This window comes from Oncorhynchus kisutch, linkage group LG11 (genome assembly GCF_002021735.2).
Source record: "Oncorhynchus kisutch isolate 150728-3 linkage group LG11, Okis_V2, whole genome shotgun sequence".
Taxonomy (NCBI): Eukaryota; Metazoa; Chordata; class Actinopteri; order Salmoniformes; family Salmonidae; genus Oncorhynchus; species Oncorhynchus kisutch.
The window spans coordinates 47,067,012-47,087,156 of record NC_034184.2 but is presented as its reverse complement, the minus strand read 5'-3'; the positions used below and the strand labels follow the sequence as shown (position 1 = coordinate 47,087,156).

At 44.6% G+C, this 20,145-nt stretch overlaps 1 protein-coding gene across 7 annotated transcripts; it reads right to left on the bottom strand.

The window, feature by feature from the left end:
• Positions 1 to 4,115: 4,115 nt before the first annotated feature.
• Positions 4,116 to 20,142, bottom strand: LOC109899592 (eukaryotic translation initiation factor 3 subunit A). Of its 7 annotated transcripts, none has more exons than XM_020494960.2 (23): positions 19,957 to 20,138; positions 17,833 to 18,023; positions 17,586 to 17,722; positions 17,158 to 17,321; positions 16,420 to 16,619; positions 16,044 to 16,252; positions 15,552 to 15,723; positions 15,066 to 15,170; positions 14,800 to 14,898; positions 14,247 to 14,363; positions 13,855 to 14,040; positions 13,158 to 13,505; positions 11,499 to 11,603; positions 11,251 to 11,364; positions 10,924 to 11,046; positions 8,859 to 9,012; positions 8,374 to 8,573; positions 6,382 to 6,470; positions 6,264 to 6,281; positions 5,708 to 6,147; positions 5,326 to 5,467; positions 4,963 to 5,147; positions 4,116 to 4,669 (listed from the first exon to the last, which is right to left on the bottom strand). In XM_020494960.2, the coding sequence occupies exons 1-23, from the start codon at positions 20,003 to 20,005 to the stop codon at positions 4,458 to 4,460; spliced, it is 3,759 nt and encodes a 1,252-aa protein (XP_020350549.1). In that variant the 5' UTR covers positions 20,006 to 20,138; the 3' UTR covers positions 4,116 to 4,457. The 7 variants fall into 7 exon arrangements, with proteins under 7 accessions (XP_020350549.1, XP_031691720.1, XP_031691722.1 ...); XM_031835860.1 differs by having other exon boundaries at positions 5,314 to 5,488; positions 19,957 to 20,129; XM_031835863.1 differs by having other exon boundaries at positions 4,119 to 4,669; positions 5,314 to 5,467; positions 19,957 to 20,142.
• Positions 20,143 to 20,145: the final 3 nt, after the last annotated feature.

The following is a 20,145-nucleotide window of genomic DNA, read 5'->3' as shown; positions in this document are numbered from 1 at the left end:
ACAGTTTAGACTGAGACATGATGAGCTAGCCAGCTAGATGTTTAGCTTATTTCACAGAGAGGCACCCACACAGTAGAAAAGGTGAGTAAGTGACTGAGGCTGTGTGAGTCAAATGCAGTGATTTATTTGAGACAAATTACATTTTACATTTACATCCCACCCTGAATGTAAGCCAGGGCGGGATCAGCCAGCGGCGGCTTCCTGCATGCATGATTCATTTGCAGTCTGGACGTGGAGGGGTGAACATCTCCTGCTCTGGCTGCAGCTGGGAGTGACTGCTACGCGAGGACTGGGCTGCCTGTGAGTGCACCCGCTGCTCGTTGAGAAGAGTAAGAATGATACGTGCAAAGTCGCTAGTCGCTTTTTTGCAAATGTGTCCAGATGGGTCTGAATACTCCCTAAATATAGCGACAAAGTCGCTAAGTTGGCAACACTGATTTCAGTTGAATGCATTCAGTTGTACAACTGACGAGCTAGCCACCTTTCCTTTTCCTCTTTTTCAGTCTATCACACCGGAAGATGTTGTAATCAGCAATTCTAATGTCCTCAGCCATGATCGAACCCTTGACCCAGGTCTCCACGAGAACCAGATTATTAGTGCTCATATCATGCACCCAGACATCAAGAAGGTCCATCTTTGACATCAAACTTCGCACATTTACGTTCATCAACACATATCCTCTAATATTTTATATGTGCAATTTATATTTTGGGTGCTACACCATTTAGTTTTATGTTACTTGGAGGATTTGGGCATGCTTTTTGAAGCATGCTGCCATTATTAGCTTTTTGTACTAATGTGGATTGTTCTTTGGAAAAAGGCTGCACATTACATAAAGGAAAAAATTACATTTTAGTTTGACAGAAAATGCAAATGAACTAACTTTGCTTAAGTGTTTGTGAGAAGTTTTATTATTATTATATATATATTTTATTTCACCTTTATTTAACCAGGTAGGCTAGTTGAGAACAAGTTCTCATTTGCAACTGCGACCTGGCCAAGATAAAGCATAGCAGTGTGAGCAGACAACAAAGAGTTACACATGGAGTAAACAATTAACAAGTCAATAACACAGTAGAAAACAAAGGGGGAGTCTATATACAATGTGTGCAAAAGGCATGAGGAGGTAGGCAAATAATTACAATTTACAATTTTGCAGATTAACACTGGAGTGATGAATGATCAGATGGTCATGTACAGGTAGAGATATTGGTGTGCAAAAGAGCAGAAAAGTAAATAAATAAAAACAGTATGGGGATGAGGTAGGTGAAAAAGGGTGGGCTATTTACCAATAGACTATGTACAGCTGCAGCGATCGGTTAGCTGCTCAGATAGCTGATGTTTGAAGTTGGTGAGGGAGATAAAAGTCTCCAACTTCAGTGATTTTTGCAATTCGTTCCAGTCACAGGCAGCAGAGTACTGGAACGAAAGGCGGCCAAATGAGGTGTTGGCTTTAGGGATGATCAGTGAGATACACCTGCTGGAGCGCGTGCTACGGATGGGTGTTGCCATCGTGACCAGTGAGCTGAGATAAGGCGGAGCTTTACCTAGCATGGACTTGTAGATGACCTGGAGCCAGTGGGTCTGGCGACGAATATGTAGAGAGGGCCAGCCGACTAGAGCATACAAGTCGCAGTGGTGGGTGGTATAAGGTGCTTTAGTGACAAAACGGATGGCACTGTGATAGACTGCATCCAGTTTGCTGAGTAGAGTGTTGGAAGCCATTTTGTAGATGACATCGCCGAAGTCGAGGATCGGTAGGATAGTCAGTTTTACTAGGGTAAGCTTGGCGGCGTGAGTGAAGGAGGCTTTGTTGCGGAATAGAAAGCCGACTCTTGATTTGATTTTCGATTGGAGATGTTTGATATGAGTCTGGAAGGAGAGTTTGCAGTCTAGCCAGACACCTAGGTACTTATAGACGTCCACATATTCTAGGTCGGAACCATCCAGGGTGGTGATGCTAGTCGGGCATGCGGGTGCAGGCAGCGACTGGTTGAAAAGCATGCATTTGGTTTTACTAGCGTTTAAGAGCAGTTGGAGGCCACGGAAGGAGTGTTGTATGGCATTGAAGCTTGTTTGGAGGTTAGATAGCACAGTGTCCAAAGACGGGCCGAAAGTATATAGAATGGTGTCATCTGCGTAGAGGTGGATCAGGGAATCGCCCACAGCAAGAGCAACATCATTGATATACACAGAGAAAAGAGTCGGCCCGAGAATTGAACCCTGTGGCACCCCCATAGAGACTGCCAGAAGACCGGACAGCATGCCCTCCGATTTGACACACTGAACTCTGTCTGCAAAGTAATTGGTGAACCAGGCAAGGCAGTCATCCGAAAAACCGAGGCTCCTGAGTCTGCCGATAAGAATATGGTGATTGACAGAGTCGGAAGCCTTGGCAAGGTCGATAAAGATGGCTGCACAGTACTGTCTTTTATCGATGGCGGTTATGATATCGTTTAGTACCTTGAGCGTGGCTGAGGTGCACCCGTGACCGGCTCGGAAACCAGATTGCACAGCGGAGAAGGTACGGTGGGATTCGAGATGGTCAGTGACCTGTTTGTTGACTTGGCTTTCGAAGACCTTAGATAGGCAGGGCAGGATGGATATAGGTCTGTAACAGTTTGGGTCCAGGGTGTCTCCCCCTTTGAAGAGGGGGATGACTGCGGCAGCTTTCCAATCCTTGGGGATCTCAGACGATATGAAAGAGAGGTTGAACAGGCTGGTAATAGGGGTTGCGACAATGGTGGCAGATAGTTTCAGAAATAGAAATCAGATAACAATTTCATATGTAATAATAAGCTGATATTTTGCTACAATTGTTGCCTTTTCCAATAGTTTCTTCTTGGTAATCCATGCACACTACATGCTCGAACATCTCATTCCAAAATCATAGGCATGTGGAGTTGGTCCCCCCTTTGCTGCTATAACAGCCTCCATTCTTCTGGAACATTGCTGCAGGGAGTTGCTTCCATTCAGCCACAAGAGTATTAGTGAGGTTGGGCCTGGCTCACAGTCGGCGTTCCAATTAATCCCAAAGGTGTTCAATGCGGTTTAGGTCAGGGCTGTGTGCAGGCCAGTCAAGTTCTTCCACACCGATCTTGACAAACAATTTCTGTACAGAGTTCACTTTGTGCACGAGGGCATTGTCATGCTGAAACAGGAAAGGGCCTTCCCCAAACTGTTGCCAAAGTTGGAAGCACAGAATCGTATGGGGTAGCATTAACATTTCCCTTCACTGGAACTAAGTGGCCTAGCCCGAACGATGAAAAATAACCCCAGACCACTATTCCTCCACCAAACTTTACAATTGGCACTACGCATTCGGGCAGGAGGCGTTCTCCTGTCATTCGCCAAACCCAGATTCATCCACCACTGCCAGATGGTGCAGCGTGATTATTCACTCCAGAGAACACGTTGCCACTGTGCCAGATTCCAACGGCAGCGAGCTTTACACCATAGCGCATGGTGATCGTAGGCTTGTGTGCGGCTGCTCGGCGATGGAAGCCCATTTCTTGAAGCTCCCGACAAGTTCCTGTGCTGACATCCAGAGGCAGTTTGGAACTCAGTAGTGAATGTTGCAACTGAGGACAGATTATTTTTGAGCTTGAGTGGTCCCATTCTTTGCGTCTGAGCAGTTGTTGCTCCTCGACGTTTCCACTTCACAATGACAGCACTTGCAGTTGAGACCGGGGCAGCATTAGCAGGGCAGACATTTTACTTACAGACTTGAAAGGTGGCCATTCAGTAAAGCTATTCTACTGCCAATGGTTTGTCTATGGAGATTGCCTGGCTGTGTGCTCAATTTTATACACCCGTATGCATACAGGTGAGGCTGAAATAGTCCAATCCACTAATTTGAAGGGGTGTCCATATTTTGGTATTTATAGTGCATGTAAAATGTTGTTAGCTTGAGGGTTAATGCCACATTTGATGCAGCCCAGTAAAAACCCAAAAGTTACCAAAACTCGTCTTACCAGGAAAACAACAAATCCTGCGCATCCTTCAAAAAGGACCAAGTGTAAGCAGTTCTACAAAGTGGCTACTAGCTATGCTACCACAATCAGTCAGACCTTGAGCATTCACAGAGAAATTGAGTGAGCAAAGAAAGAAAATCAACTGTTGAGCAAAGTACTTTATTAATAAAGGCCGTATTTATCTATAAACATGCAACTCATTGTGTCAAATATGGTTGAATGCTTTAAGATAGAACCACACACTAGATATTAAGTGAGACTAATTGTATACTCTAAGCATGCACATCAAAATGGGAATTAACTAGTTAGGTTAAGAAGCAACCTTAATTTTAGCAAAAAATACATATTCAATGGCAATAGAGATCGTTGATGAGAAGACAAGCTTATGCCAAGGTAAAATTACTAGGAGGCTGGCAGCAATAGAGGTGTACAACAGTCATTGTGGGGCCAATTGGAAGCAGATGCTCAGAGAGAGGGTGGACTCAGCGGCGGGCAACAGTGGTCCAGCCGTCATCGTCGGTCTCTTCGTTGGTCTTCTTGGCGCGACCAGCGTTCTCTTTGTCTTTCTCCGAGCGCCAGGAGCTCTTCTCTCCGTCCGCTTCACGCTCACCCTCTCTGGGTCTGGGGGGAGCCGGACGTTCCTCTTTACGCACATCACGCTTCTCGTCGCCGGGACGGCGCCAAGAGCCTCCTCCTGTGGGCAGAGAATCTGTCTCGTTAGGGGGTGGCATCTTAACTAAGTACTGTTTAAAAATACATCCTCCAGATTGGAAACACTGCCAGAGAACAGGGGTTACAGTAGTCTCATTTTTCAGGATATAGGCATGTATGAGTATTGCTGCATTAATAGGTTGATGCTTGATACTGGTTGATGCTTGCAATGAATACAGAGCTGGCTAAATGGTTTAAAACCAAACTTTATACTGACATTTTAAAACATGTGGCTAGTAAGGTAGGTTTGCAAAGGACTGAGCAGGCTTATCTTACCTTCTTCGGGCTCTCTGCTGGGTGGGGGGCGGTCACGGTCATCCCTGCGCTCAGGTCGCTCTCGACGGATAGGAGGGCGATCCTCGCGGTCAGGCTCTTCCTGACGAGCAGAGTCTCTCCAGCTTTTCTTGGGCACCTCATCATCAGCACCCGGCCTTCTCCAAGCACCACCACCTCCCTCCTCCCTGAAAACAGAGGTCCCCGATTACTGCATATTTCTTTTAAATAAAAACACCTGTAAGACTAGTAAGCTTTCACTATATGAGTAAAACCATCCACCAGTTTAGGGGCACTCCTGATCATATAGTATGAGGCTCCACATCACAGTGGTGCTGTTTGTAGTCCACATACTGTGCATCTGACCTGGGTGGGCGGCGCTCAGGGAAGCGTTCGCTCTCCTGTTTTTCCTCTCTCTCGACCTCTTCGCCCTCCTTGCTGCTGCTACCTTCGCGGGGTGGACCCCAGCTCTCCTCGCGGGCCTTTTCCCTCTCACGCCAGCCACCACCTGAAGCAGACACCAGAGCAACTGCCCATGATCCAGCACAACGTGTAAGAAGAACTGGCAAAAGTTGCCACTACACAAACATTTACTATTAGAAGTTTATTAAATATAAATTAATACAATTATAGGAGAACAAGTACAAGGAAGCGGGCTTTCAATAACACAACATACTACACAAGACAAACATTCAACCACATTTCAATTATCCATATTTGGGACAGATTAAACAGGAAACATCCATACCGGGCCGGCCAGCTGGCTTCCATGGCTTGTCGTCACGGGGCCCGCCCCTTTCGTCATCTCCTCCTCTCCTGGGGCCCCAGGTGTCATCATCAGCCCCGCGCCTGGGGGCCCTAGACTCGTCCGTGCCTCTGCGGGGGCCGTCGTCAAAGCCACGGCGAGGACCTCTGTCTTCGTCAAAGCCACGCCTGGGGCCATCATCAAAGCCTCTGCGGGGAGCGCGGTCCTCGTCCCCCCCCCTCCTAAGACCCCGGTCATCATCCCCAAAGGTTCTCCTTGGTGGACGGTCCTCGTCCATGCCTCTGCGCAGGGGGCGGTCGTCATCCCCAAATCCCCTGCGTGGGGGTCCACGGTCGTCGGCTCCACCTCGGCGAGGGCCTTCTCCTCCTCTCCTGGAGGGTGGCTCTCTGTCTTTGTCCTCGCCGCCATCGGCTCTCCAGTCCCTAGAGAGAGAAAGAACAGCATCATTATAGGACAGGTCACTTTGACCAGTGAACACAAAGTATTTTAAACCAGGTAAAATGCTTTAGATATGCAATCTGAATGAAATTCCACTCACTTATCTGGTACGGCGTCACTATAGAGAGTAATAAAAGATTTTTTTGACCAGTGAACAAAAAGTATTTTTAACCAGATGAAATTCTTCAAAAATACAGTCTGAATTAAGTCCCACTCACTTATCAGGCACAGGGCGACGCCTCTCCGATTCAACCTCAGTACGCCTCCTCCATCCTCCACCTCCCTCCTCTTTCTCAGCACCCCAGTCCTGGAGAGGAAAAGTGTACAACTTTCATTACCTTTAGATTACACACACAGCAAAAAAAGGAAAACGTCCCTTTTTCAGGACCCCATCTTTCAAAGATGATTAGTAAAAATCCAAATAACTTCACAGATCTTCATTGTAACGGGTTTAAACACTGTTTCCCATGCTTGTTCAATGAACCATAAACAATTAATGATCATGCACATGTGGAACAGTCGTTAAGAAACTAACAGCTTACAGACAGTAGGCAATTAAGGTCACAGTTATGAAACCGTTGGACCCTAAAGAGGCCTTTCTACTGACTCTGGAAAAACACCAAAAGAAAGATGCCCAGGGTCCCTGCTCATCTGCGTGAATGTGCCTTAGGTATGCTGCAAGGAGGCATGAGGACTGCAAATATGACCAGGGCAATACATTTCAATGTCTGTACTGTGAGACGCCTAAGACAGAACTACAGGGAGACAGGACAGACAGCTGATCGTCCTCACAGTGGCAGACCACATGTAACACCTGCAGGATCGGTACATCCGAACATCACACCTGCGGGACAGGTACAGGATGGCAACAACAACTGCCCAAGTTACACCAGGAACGCACAATCCCTCCATCAGTGCTCAGACCGTCCGCAATAGGCTGAGAAAGGCTGGACTGAGGGTTTGTAGGCCTTTTGTAAGGCAGGTCCTCACCAGACATCACCGGCAACAACGTCGCCTATGGGTATTAACCCACCGTCGCTGGACCAGACAGAACTGGCAAAAAAAATGCGCTTCACTGACGAGTTGCGGTTTTGTCTCACCAGCGGTGATGGTCAAATTCACATTTATCATCAAAGGAATGAGCGTTACACCGAGGCCTGTACTCTGGAGCGGGATCGATTTGGAGGTGGAGGGTCTGTCATGGTTGGGGCGGTGTGTCACAGCATCATCAGACTGAGCTTGTTGTCATTGTAGGCAATCTCAACGCTGTGCATTACAGGAAAGACATCCTACTCCCTCATGTGGTACCCTTCCTGCAGGCTCATCCTGGCATGACCCTCCAGCATGACAATGCCACCAGCCATACTGCTCATTCTGTGCGTGATTTCCTGTAAGACAGGAATGTCTGTGTTCTGCCATGGCCAGAGAAGAGCCAGGATCTCAATCCCATTGAGCACGTCTGGGACCTGTTGGATCGGAGGGTGAGGGCTAGGGCCATTCCCCCCAGAAATGTCTGGGAGCTTGCAGGTCCCTTGGTGGAAGAGTGGGGTAACAACTGCAGTACTTAATGCAGCTGGTGGCCACACCAGATACTGACTGTTACTTTTGATTTTGACCCCCTTTTTGTTCAGGGACACATTTTTCAATTTCTGTTAGTCACAGGTCTGTGGAACTTGTTCAATTCATGTCTCAGTTGTTGAATCTTGTTATGTTATGTTCATACAAATATTTACACATGTTAAGTTTGCTGAAAATAAACGCAGTTGACAGTGAGAGGATGTTTCTTTTTTTTGATAAGTTTTTATATATATTTTTTAAACATTATTTGCAACATTATGATAATTTCATCTCATACCTTTACCTGAGATTGTAACTTCATAACTAAGTAAACAGGGGAATGGAGTACATTCATGTCCCACTTTCCACCCAAAATGTCAACAAACTTCACTTTTTACGTTGAGATGGCTGCCTGTGCTTCTCGCTCTCAGTTCGCCGGTGAAATAGAAGTGCATTTAATTTCATGTCGCTCTTTTGAGTGATCAATGAAGGAGAATCATCACTGAGCGAACAAAACTTGCTACATAAACCCATGTAGAAATATTATAATTATTTTAACATCCCTCTAAAGTGAGCCATCTTCGACTCAACAGAAATTAAGCTGTGAGAAAGTGCTCTGGAGGAGATGTTGGCAAGAATGTGTAGTAGGCTACCTTCGCTTCTCCTCTGGGTTTCTCCTCAGACCTGGCAGGGGCCCTCATCTCCTCCTCCCTGCGGCGCTCGCGCTCCTCGATCTCCTGCTGCCGGGCTCGCTGCTTCCTCTCCTGCTCCTCTAGTTTGCGCAGGCGCTCCTGGTACTCCGCCTCCTCTGCCTCGCGTGCTTCCTGCTCGATGCGCTCGCGCTCCTCGCGCTCTGCAACACCACGTGGAAAACATGTCGAGTCAGACAACAGGACACTGAAGACTAAATGGGGCAACCGTCACATGGGACACCCAGATGAACAAACACCAACCAACACACTGGGACCCAAAATCTGTGCGCACAACTTAAGTTTTTGCAGATATCTTCCATTGACATCAACTATTACCTACTATTATCTTTAAGAGAAACATCAGAGTTGACAAGATCTAAGATCATTTGACATCCATACTAGATACACCAAGTCTTCTCTGGGCCTGAGGTGTGACGCTGAGGTACCTTTCTTGAGCTGCTCCTCGTGGATGCGCTGGGCCTCCTCCTCCTTCTGGCGGTGGAAGGTGTTGCGACGGTCCTCCTTGCGGTGGATCTTCCTCTCCTCTAGACGCTTCTTCCTCTCCTCCACCAAGCGCTCCTGGAACTGTTTCAGTTTTTCCTTGGATGGTAACAAGAACAAAAATATTGAGGTGTATTCTTAATAAAACAAAAAGAGCTTATTCTTAATAAAATAAAAAATACAAAAATGAAAATAACTCATGGTAGAACTACATTGGCAATTAACACTTTTTTAGGGGTTATTCCTGCTTTATTTGCAGCAACTGAAGCTCTTTAAAGTAAATATTCACCCATGTTGAATGTGACATTGCACAAAAACGTCGCTGAGTGATGTTCTATCGATTCCCTGGGCCAATTCATGTTGATCTGCGATATTGCCGTTCAAGCAGGCAGAAATGCAGCCGGTTAAGACGTAGCATTGAGATAAAGCTGCTCTCGCTACACTGGAAGTTAATAGGAATAGGACCTTTAGATTGCCAAAACATACATGTCAGATTTCAATACGGGAAGATGTCATAACGTGGGAGGGTGTCTTCTCTCCAATGACCATATATTCCTACCTCAAGAAATGTGGAATTTAACATGGGGTCTAACGGTGTTCACACCTTTCAGACAATTTTTGTGAACTCAGTGCGGTTTGCTATTTTTTTCTTCTTCAAGAGCTTGGTTCACTTGAATTCTGTGGTCCGGTTCCCTTTTTCAGGGCAATGTGAACAGTAAGCTCCCCAGGTTTGCTTGGTATTAATCCCGCGCCACACAGACTATTGCAACACCGTTTCCCCCGCCATAGGCCCTCACATTAGTGCCACAAGAGAGAAAATGTTGTTGTGCAGGTTCACAGAAAAAGTGTGCGCCGTTTTTGGATATTGATTAGCGATTATCAGGGATGCACAGAAATTCCAAAATACTGTATGTGCGGAGTTTAGTTCAGATTATTTGTTTGCGATGTGCTCTATAGGTTAAGAGAGCTTCATAAGCTGTTCATTCGATTGTGAGGTTTGAATAGTGTGAGAAGATAACACATTTGATAAGAAAACACAACAGAGCACAAAATATATTCTAGCTCTTAAAGGGTCAGTAGCCTACATTGGGTGTACAATTTTCAATTACAGCATTATTTAATCTGCAGTTATTCTTCTGCTATTTATTCCATTACCAATATGTAAATGTTAATAGTATCTTCTGATTGCATTTAGTTAAAAGGTGATCCATAATTGTAATCTATTAGCTTCCCAAATGTAAGTAGGTATATGGAATATCTAGCTGTCCGTTCACACATTCTGATGGAATGGCTTGTCCTGCACTTTGTAAAAACCCACAATGCATTGAGTGAATGTTGGAAAAAGATCTTGGTTCCTTTCTAAACATAGCAGCGTGAATACAAAGAGAACTGAGATATTTAGCTTTTTAACCACAGAGTTCAGTTTAAAAAGAGGGCTGAGATTGGTTCTTTTAAAGAGGACTATATGTGAAAACACCTTAACACATTTCTCCTGTTTGTCACTCGTCATGCAATGGACTGACGAGTGACAAATAGGAGAAGTGTGTTAGGGTGTTTCCACATATAGTCTATTGTGATTGTCAGACTCCACTCTGAGGCATATTGATCTGCAGGTTAATCATGGTGAGATTGTAGACTTAAATTGATAGTGCAGTTTGTTTAGGCGATATTACAGCTACTTCACATGCTAATATTGACTTTAGTATTAAAGTGTAGCTATGTTCGCTATCCCGCCCATATATAGCACTTCATTGTGGGTTTTGACATTTTGTGGTATATGGCCAATATACCACGGCTAAGAGCTGTTCTTATGCGCAATGCCTGCATACAGCTCTTAGACGTGGTTTATTGGCCATATACCACAGACCCTGAGGCGCCTTATTGCTATTATAAACTGGTTACCAATGTAAGTAGAACAGTAAGACAGTTATTTGTCATACCCGTGGTATAACAGCTTTCAGCCAATCAGCATCCAGGAGCCAAACTACCCGGTTTAAAAATGGCATTTACCTCGTAGATGAAGCTTCGAGCATCTGTTATTTTGCCCACAAAGTTCTCCTTGTCCTCCATCATTCTGGACATCCTTTGCTTGTGCTCCAAGGCCCTCTCACGCTCCACCTTCATGTTGCTGATCTACAAAACAGATGGACCATAATCATTGACCATTGTGTAACAATATATATATATATATATTTTTTAATTCATCACGAAAAACATGGACCAGTCAGCCTGACAGTTTTCCATTGCTAGAGCGTTCAGTTCGTGATTGCCATCTACAATGGCTTTGTGAATGTTAAACACAAAAGGCATAGACTACGAATAAATATATTGTCTTACCCTCTCCTCCTCTTGGAGCTCCCATAACTCCATGTCCTTGACACGCTGCTCCTCGTAGGCCTTCTTGATCAAGGGTATCTCCTCCAGACGTTTGGCCCTCTCAAAGTAGTCAATCTGCAAGGACCAGTCCACACATGAAACATTGAGCGAGTCATTTTCCCCCCAGTGGAGGTCTTTATGCATCACCTGTTTAACAGGCAAGACCAAAAACAAGGAATATACATTTGCTGAAATGTAAATGTCTTCACCTTTTTCTCCTGGTTCTTCAGGCGGTCCTGAAGCTCTCTCTTCTCCTTCTCAAGCTGCTCCACCTGTTTGGACATGATGAAGTCAGGGTCCAGGTCCTCAAGGTCCTGTGAAAAGAGAGGTTAAATAGTTAGTTCATTTCACCATTGTAGATCCACACTTAATTTCCAAAACTCATTCTAGATATAGATTTATATTCCGGACTCCGACATTGCTTGTTCTAACATTTCTTACATTTCTTGTTCTTTTTACTTTTGGATTATGTGTATATTGTATTGCTAGATATTGTTGCAATTTGAGCTAGAAATATAAGCATTTCGCTGACCTGCAATAACACCTGCAAAATTGTATACGTGATCAATAAACTTTGATTTCAGATGTTATCTATACTCAACAAAAATAAATGCAACAATTTCAAAGATTTTACTGAGTTAGAGTTCATAAAGAAATCAGTCAATTGTAATAAATTCATTAGGCCCTTATCTACGTATTTCACATGACTGGGAATACAGCTATGCATCTGTTGGTCACATAAACCTTTTATAAAAAAGGTAGGGCGTGGCTCAGAAAACCAGTCAGTATTTGCCTCATGCAGCGCGACATCTCTTTCACAGAGTTGATCAAGCGGTTGACTGTGGCCTGTGGAATGACGTCCCACTCCTCTTTAATGGCTGTGAAAAGTTGCTATATATTGGCGAGAACTGGAACACTCGGTCGTACACGTCGATCCAGAGCATCCCAAACGCGCTCAATGGGTGACATGGCTGGTGAGTATGCAGGTCATGGAAGAACTGGGAAATGTTCTGCTTCCAGGAATTGTGTACAGATCCTTGCGACATGGGCCGTGCATTATCATGCTAAAATATGAGGTGGTGGCGGTGGATGAATGTCATGACAATGGACCTCAGGATCTCGTCACAGCGTCTCTGTGCATTCAAATTGCCATTGATAAAATGCAATTGTGTTCATTGTCCGTAGCTTGTGCCTGCCTGCCCACACCATAACCCGATCACCACTAATGGGGCACTCTGTTCACAACGTTGACATCAGCAAACCGCTCGCCCACACGAAGCCATACACGTAGACCACATGTATGGCTTCGTGTGGGTGAGCGGTTTGCGGTTGTGAGGGCAACTGCCAAATTCTCTAAAACGTTATGGTAGAGAAGTTATCATTCTCTGGCACAACAGCTCTGGTGGACATTCCTGCAGTCAGTATGCCAATTGCATGCACCCTCAAAACATCTATGGCATTGTGTTGTGTGACAAAACTGCACACTTTAGTGGCCTTTTATTGTCCACAGCACAGGGTGTGTCAGGTGGATTGATTATCTTGGCAAAGGAGACATTCTCACCAATAGGGATCTAAATAAATTTGGGCACAACATTTGAGAAATAAGCTTTGTGTGTCTATGGAACATTTCTGGGATCTTTGATTTCAGCAAATGAAAATGGGACCAACAATTTACATGGTGAGTTTATATAATTTTTTGTTCAGTGTACATTCCAGGCAAACACTTACGGTACTGATAAGGGTTTCACCCATTGGGAAGAAAACGTGTCTTAACGTCGATCTCAATGTGATCTTTTCATTTTTAACAAAGCATTATGTTGGACAGGTGTCAAGAGTGTACAGCTTAGTTGAGCTTGTGTGTAATTTACCTCTATATCGATGTCTTTGAAGGCCTTGGCTCCCAGTTCGGTCTTCTTTATCTGCTCCAGCCGCTCGCGCACGGTCTTTTTCTTGATCTGCTCGTGCTCCTGCATGATGCGCTCCTTCTCGCGCTCCTTGGCCTCCTGGCGCAGGCGCTCCTCCTCTGCCTTGCGCACCTTCTGCAGCTCCGCCTCGCGCTGCTCCAGCTCCTCTTTCTCCCGCTGGATATTGAGGTTCTCCAGGCGCTCCTTGCGCTCCTCGATGGTCTGCCGGCGGGCCAGGATGCGCTGGTGCTCCTTGCGGCCGTTCTTCAGGTAGGCGGTGATGGCTAGCTGGCTCTGCTCCTCGCGCTCTTTCTGGAAATGGTGGACAAAGAGGGTAGAAGAGTGAGAGATGGGGATAGGTTTGTTAGAGCGAGAATGAGGAGGAGCAATAAAGATTGATACTGCGTGAAACCCCTATTCATGCACAATGTGAATTGGTTATGTGTGTGTATGCACGGAACAATACATATAGTATTGGCCCAAAATGTTACATTTTCAAAATGCCTTAAATAGCTTATAATAATTTATGGAATGCACAATGGGATGATGGAATAGAAAGCATGTTTTGATATTTTATCAGGGAGGACAGCGACGTTGTCTACTTTTTATTAGGGCTAGCAGTGCATGTACAAATGCCATCTCGACGGGAGGCTGTACTCACCAGCATGGACGCAGGCTTGATGACCTGGATTGCTTTGGCCAAGGAAGACGACATTGCTGTCAGCTGGTTCCTGATCTGGGCAGAGGGCATGTTCTGCAAGAACGGCCCCACAGGAGAGTCCTCTTTTGTCGAGTAATTCAGGTCCGAACCAAAGCTCAGGTTCCGAGTGGTATGGTCAATTCGAACCTAGAAAAAGACATTTCAAAAAGATTTCAAGTGTGCCATTCTGTGTAACAAACAGAAGTGTGTTAATATTTTCGTTGTGGAAATACTGACTGAATTCAAAGTGTATAGGTATGAAAAACCTATGTATTTAGGTGAAAAATCAACATGGGTGTTTGTGCAAAATTGTACAGAGAATATTATTGGCAAATCCATGTCCAGTACTCTACCTGCAGATCGCAGTGTCGGGCAGCATCCACAATGGAGCGCTCCAATTGGAAGGGATCCACAAATGGAACCAGGGAGGCCAGACGGTTGAACTCAATGCTTTGATAGATCTGAGCCACCTAATATCCCATTAAAATAAAACAGTTAATAGTTAATAGGACCCACCATTTGCATATTGCAACAATCAATGAAATCATGCATTCCACATGATAGCAGGGATGGGCAACATCCTGAGGCTTGAGAGACACGTCGGGATATTCTTTTGACCGTTTGTTAGTCAAAAAAATAAAATAACAATCAATGCGTGCTGTAAAAAAGGACAGTTATTTTAAAATACATGAGGTAGATTAAAACATTATCAGAATTTAGATGTAGTTTAATCCACCTTTTCTTTTATTATTACTAAAGCCACCTTGGGTGGTATTTAAAAATCGGCTCGCGGGCCTCCTAGTGCCCATCCCTGCAGTATAGCGTTACAAGGACATCAGTTATCGTTTAAGAGATTGACAGACCATTAAAGTATAAGTGAGCAATCCAAAATGAGCAATAAGTCACCTGTTGCAGTAGCCTGAGGATGGTGTTACTCTGCAGGTGGGGAACATATTGCTGGAGGTCCGCCTCCTTCTCAGACTGGTCTCTCACCCAGTTCAACACCTAAGAGGAAAGTCAATACCATAGATGAAGAAAAACAAAATGGTAAATGAAATCAGCCATGACACAAATTGTTGTAATGGGTATGTATTTTATATTGTTTTTTGAATCGTTGCAAGTCAAATTGCCCAATGTTGCGACATTGTAACTTGTCTGAATTCAAATGTTACCTTTGTTACTCTTCCACTCAGCTTCAGTGGGTGGAAGTCCATCTCCAGCCAATTGTACAGCTCCTTCACTTCAGGTACAATGTACTGCAGCAAGTTGAACCGAACCTAAAGGGGAAACATTACATGCACATAGCACTGTGAACAACCCCTGACAAAAGGACAACTAAAAAAAAAAAGAAACAGCAGTTGGTTAAACTTTCTCTGACTTCTCTAGGGGTAAAAACCAAGTCAGCCTATTTTAGGACCCGGGTCACAAGCTAACGTCATGCAAGTGCATCTCAGCAATGGAAAAACAAGTGTTTATTTGAATTGTTAATTATGTAGTAAACAAATGTATCTGTATGGGTAGTTCACAGGACTAAAACAAGTTCAGCACTAGAATACAAACTCCTAACACTGACATATGGGACATACTTTAACCGGTCTGCTCACAAACATAAAGCTATGGTTATTTCTATAGTCTGTTCCATGCATGTGGGTATATACCATGTCATTGATGAGGCTCTGGCGGGTTGGTGGGGACTGCAGGCCCAGTAGTGTGGCCAGCCTACGGTGTTTCTCCACGATTATGCCGTCCATGTCCAACAGGCGGGCAATATCTGTGCGTTCCGGGGTGATGGGAATGGACAGGGTGGCCAGGAGGACCCTTGTGGACATCCTGGGGGAGAGAGAGGAGAGCTGTGAGCAACTGCCTGACTGGCAACCTTGGATCTATCCATCAACAAACATTGATGACAAAAAGCACATTAACATGAAGAGGAGGGGGGCAGTGTCCTGTAAAAAAAAAAGGCTCTGATTAGTTGCAAATGAGGCAGAGGTGTGAGGGTGACTGATCGACAGGTGATCAAGGTGAGAGAGAAACCATAAGTCCGGTTGATGAAAAGACTGAATTGTTTTGTTGTTGTTAAGGGAATGGCCATTCAAGTAATTCTTTTTGCCACACATTCCAACAGACTGGTCAGGACTGGGCTTCCATACCTCTGCATCTCTTCCTGGGTGAGGTTCTTGCGCATCTCCCTGGAAAGATGGTAGAGGCGATGGAGGGTGCAGGCGTGGAACAGGGCATTCCCAGACTTCCAAAACACAGTGGACACCTTGTTGTAGTAGTTGGCCATAAGTTGAGGCTTGGGGGGCTTCTTGGAAAGGGCGAAGAGACCATGGATGTCTTCCACAGCCTTGAAAGCTTCCTGTAAAAATCAAAAATCAAATTTCACCATTCACAACACATAAAAATCAATGTTCATAATAAAAGGTAGATAAAATTGCCTGCTGAAAAAAGAAAAAATGAGCAATAGAAGTATTTGAGATGCAACATTGTTACAACTAAACATTGCAAGCTAATCATTTGACATACCTGCCAGAGCTCCATGGCAATGGCACTGTCCAGTTGCACCAGGCGTGTCTCCAGGTGCATAGACTGGCTCTCAGGGTTGTTCAGGTTGATGGCTGTGCTCTGGTTGTGGTGGCGCTGGATCTGACCCAGGTGCATGCGCAGATTGTCACAAAGCTTCCGGAACTCTGCCTTACGGGTGTACTGAAGGCAGAACTTGAAAGCTGTGGAGTACATTAGGATAAGGACCAATAAATTGATTATGGTGCCAGAAAAGGTGAGTAAACCTAAACACTTATGCATCTCAGACTAATATATATTTCTAATAACAAGATTGTTAGCTAACATCAAACCTACACTCAAACCGGGCACTTGAAAATGTACATCAAGGGTCAGCAAAAGGGGTATATACCATGTCATTGCTGAGGCTCTGGCGAGTTGGTGGGGACTGCAAGTGATTTTTGGGGCCCCCCAACATTCAGTAAAAGTGATTGTAGTTTTTGGTTCATTTGTTTTTTTAAACGAATCACCAAGAACTCAGCAAAATAAAAAGAATTTCAGAAATCTGTTGAAGTATTTCCACTTGATTTTTTTTATGTCTCACTGTAATCAGGTAGGAAATGCTTTTGGGGCTTACTTGTGGTCAATTTGCTGTGAAAATTTGTATAATTATTTTTGCTCCCTGACCATCCACTGACAAATTGGGTGAATGTAGTTGCCTACCCGGATGTACATCAGGTTAAAAGTTCAGATTGTGCTCACCTTGTTGGGCAATGTCATGGTAGAGGCGCTCCACCTTGGAGTTGTTACGCAGCAAGTCCAGGCATTGGCGGTAGGATTCCCACAGAAATTTCACCCAGGGAGTGAGCAGCAGACGGTCTGTACGATCCTGGGTGTCTTCACCACTCACAGCGCTCAGAAGTACACTAGGATCACACAAGGTAGTCAAGTCATATTTGAGCTCATAGAACTACACCGTCAACATTGCATCACTGTGCACACATCACCACCATGCTAATGGTTTACAGCAGAGGTGAAGCACAATAGTTATCATGTTTACAGCTATTAAAAGGTGGTAACAATCAAGTTTACAGATAGTGTAATATATCTGAAATCTAGTATCAGTCCATTACATTGGAAAAAGTTTTCAAATGGACCCATATCTCAAAGTTAAATAAAAGGTTAAATACCTCTCAGGAGTCTGGATGTTGTCAAGATCCTCAATGTCCAGGACCATCTGCTGCGACTCCCCCTTGGCTGTCTCCGTCTTCTCCTCGGCCAACTTCAGGTAGGCTCGAACCACATCCTCGAGGGATTTGATGTTCACCTACAGAACAAAATAGAGGGTCATACTTATCTCCGGCAGGCGAGTGACTTTTGTAGGATCAATAGTATGCCACGTTTACGCTTGTCCAAGAGAGGGCTTGGTGTGCTGACCTGCTGGCAGATGTTCTTGTACTGGTATAGGCCCTCCTTGGCCAGGTGGCTCTTGCGCAGGTCCACACAGAGCTCCAGGTACTTGAGCATGATGGGCTCGTGGATCTTCTGCCATGTTCGATGCTTTTTGCTCTTAATGACATCGTACAAAACATCCAAAGCTGGCTGCTTTTTGCCCACCTCCAAAAACTCTGTAAAAACATAGCACATTACATGAAAAAGGATAAAAAAAAAATTTCTGAAGGTGAATCCGTTGCTGCAATATAACTTTCATGCACAAAGGACACCTAATAGATTACAAATATCGGAGTCCGGTTTTGCCGACATCGCTGGAATTTAGGCTTACGAGTGTTTTAACGATGCAGCTTTCCTACAACAGCCGAAGATGCAACGAGAGAACATTGCTTAGAGCATCATTGAGGCATGTGTCGATACTGAGAGGATCGAAAGAAAGGCAGTCCGCCCGTCTCTCAGATCAGCTTTCTCCATTCAAATCCTACCTTGATATTATAATTATTCCACAATAATGACAGATCAGCTCCTAGAAAGATATTACTTGTGGCCGCAAATATTGAGACAGCTTATTCTAATGCTTACCCTATAATAACGTACTTAATCATGATTTGGCACATCATTGTACACATTAGGCTACACATCATTACATTTATTGAGGCAGAAATTACAGACAGTAGCCAAATAAAACATTGAATTAACATGAAATTGATTTCAATATCATTGAAATAACAGTATATGGGCCTAGATATCCTATAATTTAGTTAGCCTATTTATATTTGAAAGCAGTCATCTCGGCTCTCATTTGAAGCATCTTTTTATCCTTTGCTTGTTTATAACAACTGCAGACATTGGCAACTTTGGAATTGTAGTCAACTTCGTGAGACAGATAAACATCTTGATTCTGTTTTGTGGACGTCTGTGTATAAAGTGACGCGGCAGGGGGGGACAACACATCTAACCACATATTTTGCTGTTCTTCAAGTGGTCTTTAGATTATAAGCTTTCTCAAGTGTAACTTTAGTAATGATGTCGAAGGAGATTTAACGACGCTTCTACGAAGGTTCGTTCTAATGATGAACATAGCCTTAAGATGCTGTTGGGAAACGAGGCCCTGATAGCTGACTTTTTATTATCACATACACGGACAGGTCCAGTGAAATTTGTTGTTTTACAGGGTCAGCAATAGTAGTACGGAAGCCCTAGACTAGAGCAAATTAGGGTTAAGGACCAAGCTCAAGGGCACATCGACAGATTTTTCACCTTGTCAGCTCAGGTATTCGAACCAGCGATCTTTCGGGTACTGTCCCAACCGCTAGGCTACCAGCTGCACTTTAGCTACTATAGTAGGTATTTAGCTACACCCCAAACCAGCCATATGTTATGACTAACGAGCGACAATATAACTGCAAGATTAATTAGTAGAGAATGTTAGCCATGACAACATCACGTGACAACCGACTTTCATGGGGGTGGGGGGGGGGGTTGAGATATGCAAACCCTGCCCGGGGAACAGGGCGATGCAAAACGAACTCGCCCATTGATAGCCAATCTTAGCTGGGCCTTCTGTTTTGGTGATCCAATCTAGCTAGTTACCTTGTTAGTTATCCAAGACAAGGCTAAAAACATTAACCATCAGCAGCTCTTACCTTTAAGTTGATGTGGCGAAACCGATTATTAGTGACTTCCGAGTGAGTTGAACAAGTTGATCCCCGTGTCACTAGTTAGCAGCTTAGCTAGGGGATATGCTAATACGTTAGCTAACCCTTCAAGGCTAGGACGTGCTGACGTTAATGTTAGCTAGTCAGTGTGAACAAGATGGCAGGTACTTTTCGACGCACCCGGCCTAACATCAGTGACAGACAAATCTGATCGGTGTGATTTTAGATTTCAAATACTGTTGTTGAATTGACCGGGCTATGACACCTTTTAACGTAATTATGGGTGGTGTTATTCAAAGGCCTAGTGACACGGGTGGCTTGAATGAGTGTACCTCTATACTTTCAACATGTCTTCCCCGCCATGCGTAGCTAGCGAACCACGGCAAGCCAATGTGAATACATAACTGGGACGCAAGCGCGGAAATCTAAGAAATTATCATATACGACTCACCATTTGCTCGTTTGAGAGCATTCTCCGGTCGTTGGAAATATGCCGGCATTTTTCTGACTTTCTCGCGGAATGAAGAGAAGGTTGGTTTGGGTGAATTTGACTAATTTCACCGGTCCATCCGCGCCAAGCATTCACCCGTTCCGACAAGCTCCTAGGAAAGGAATGAACCACGTGAACGGCCCACATCAG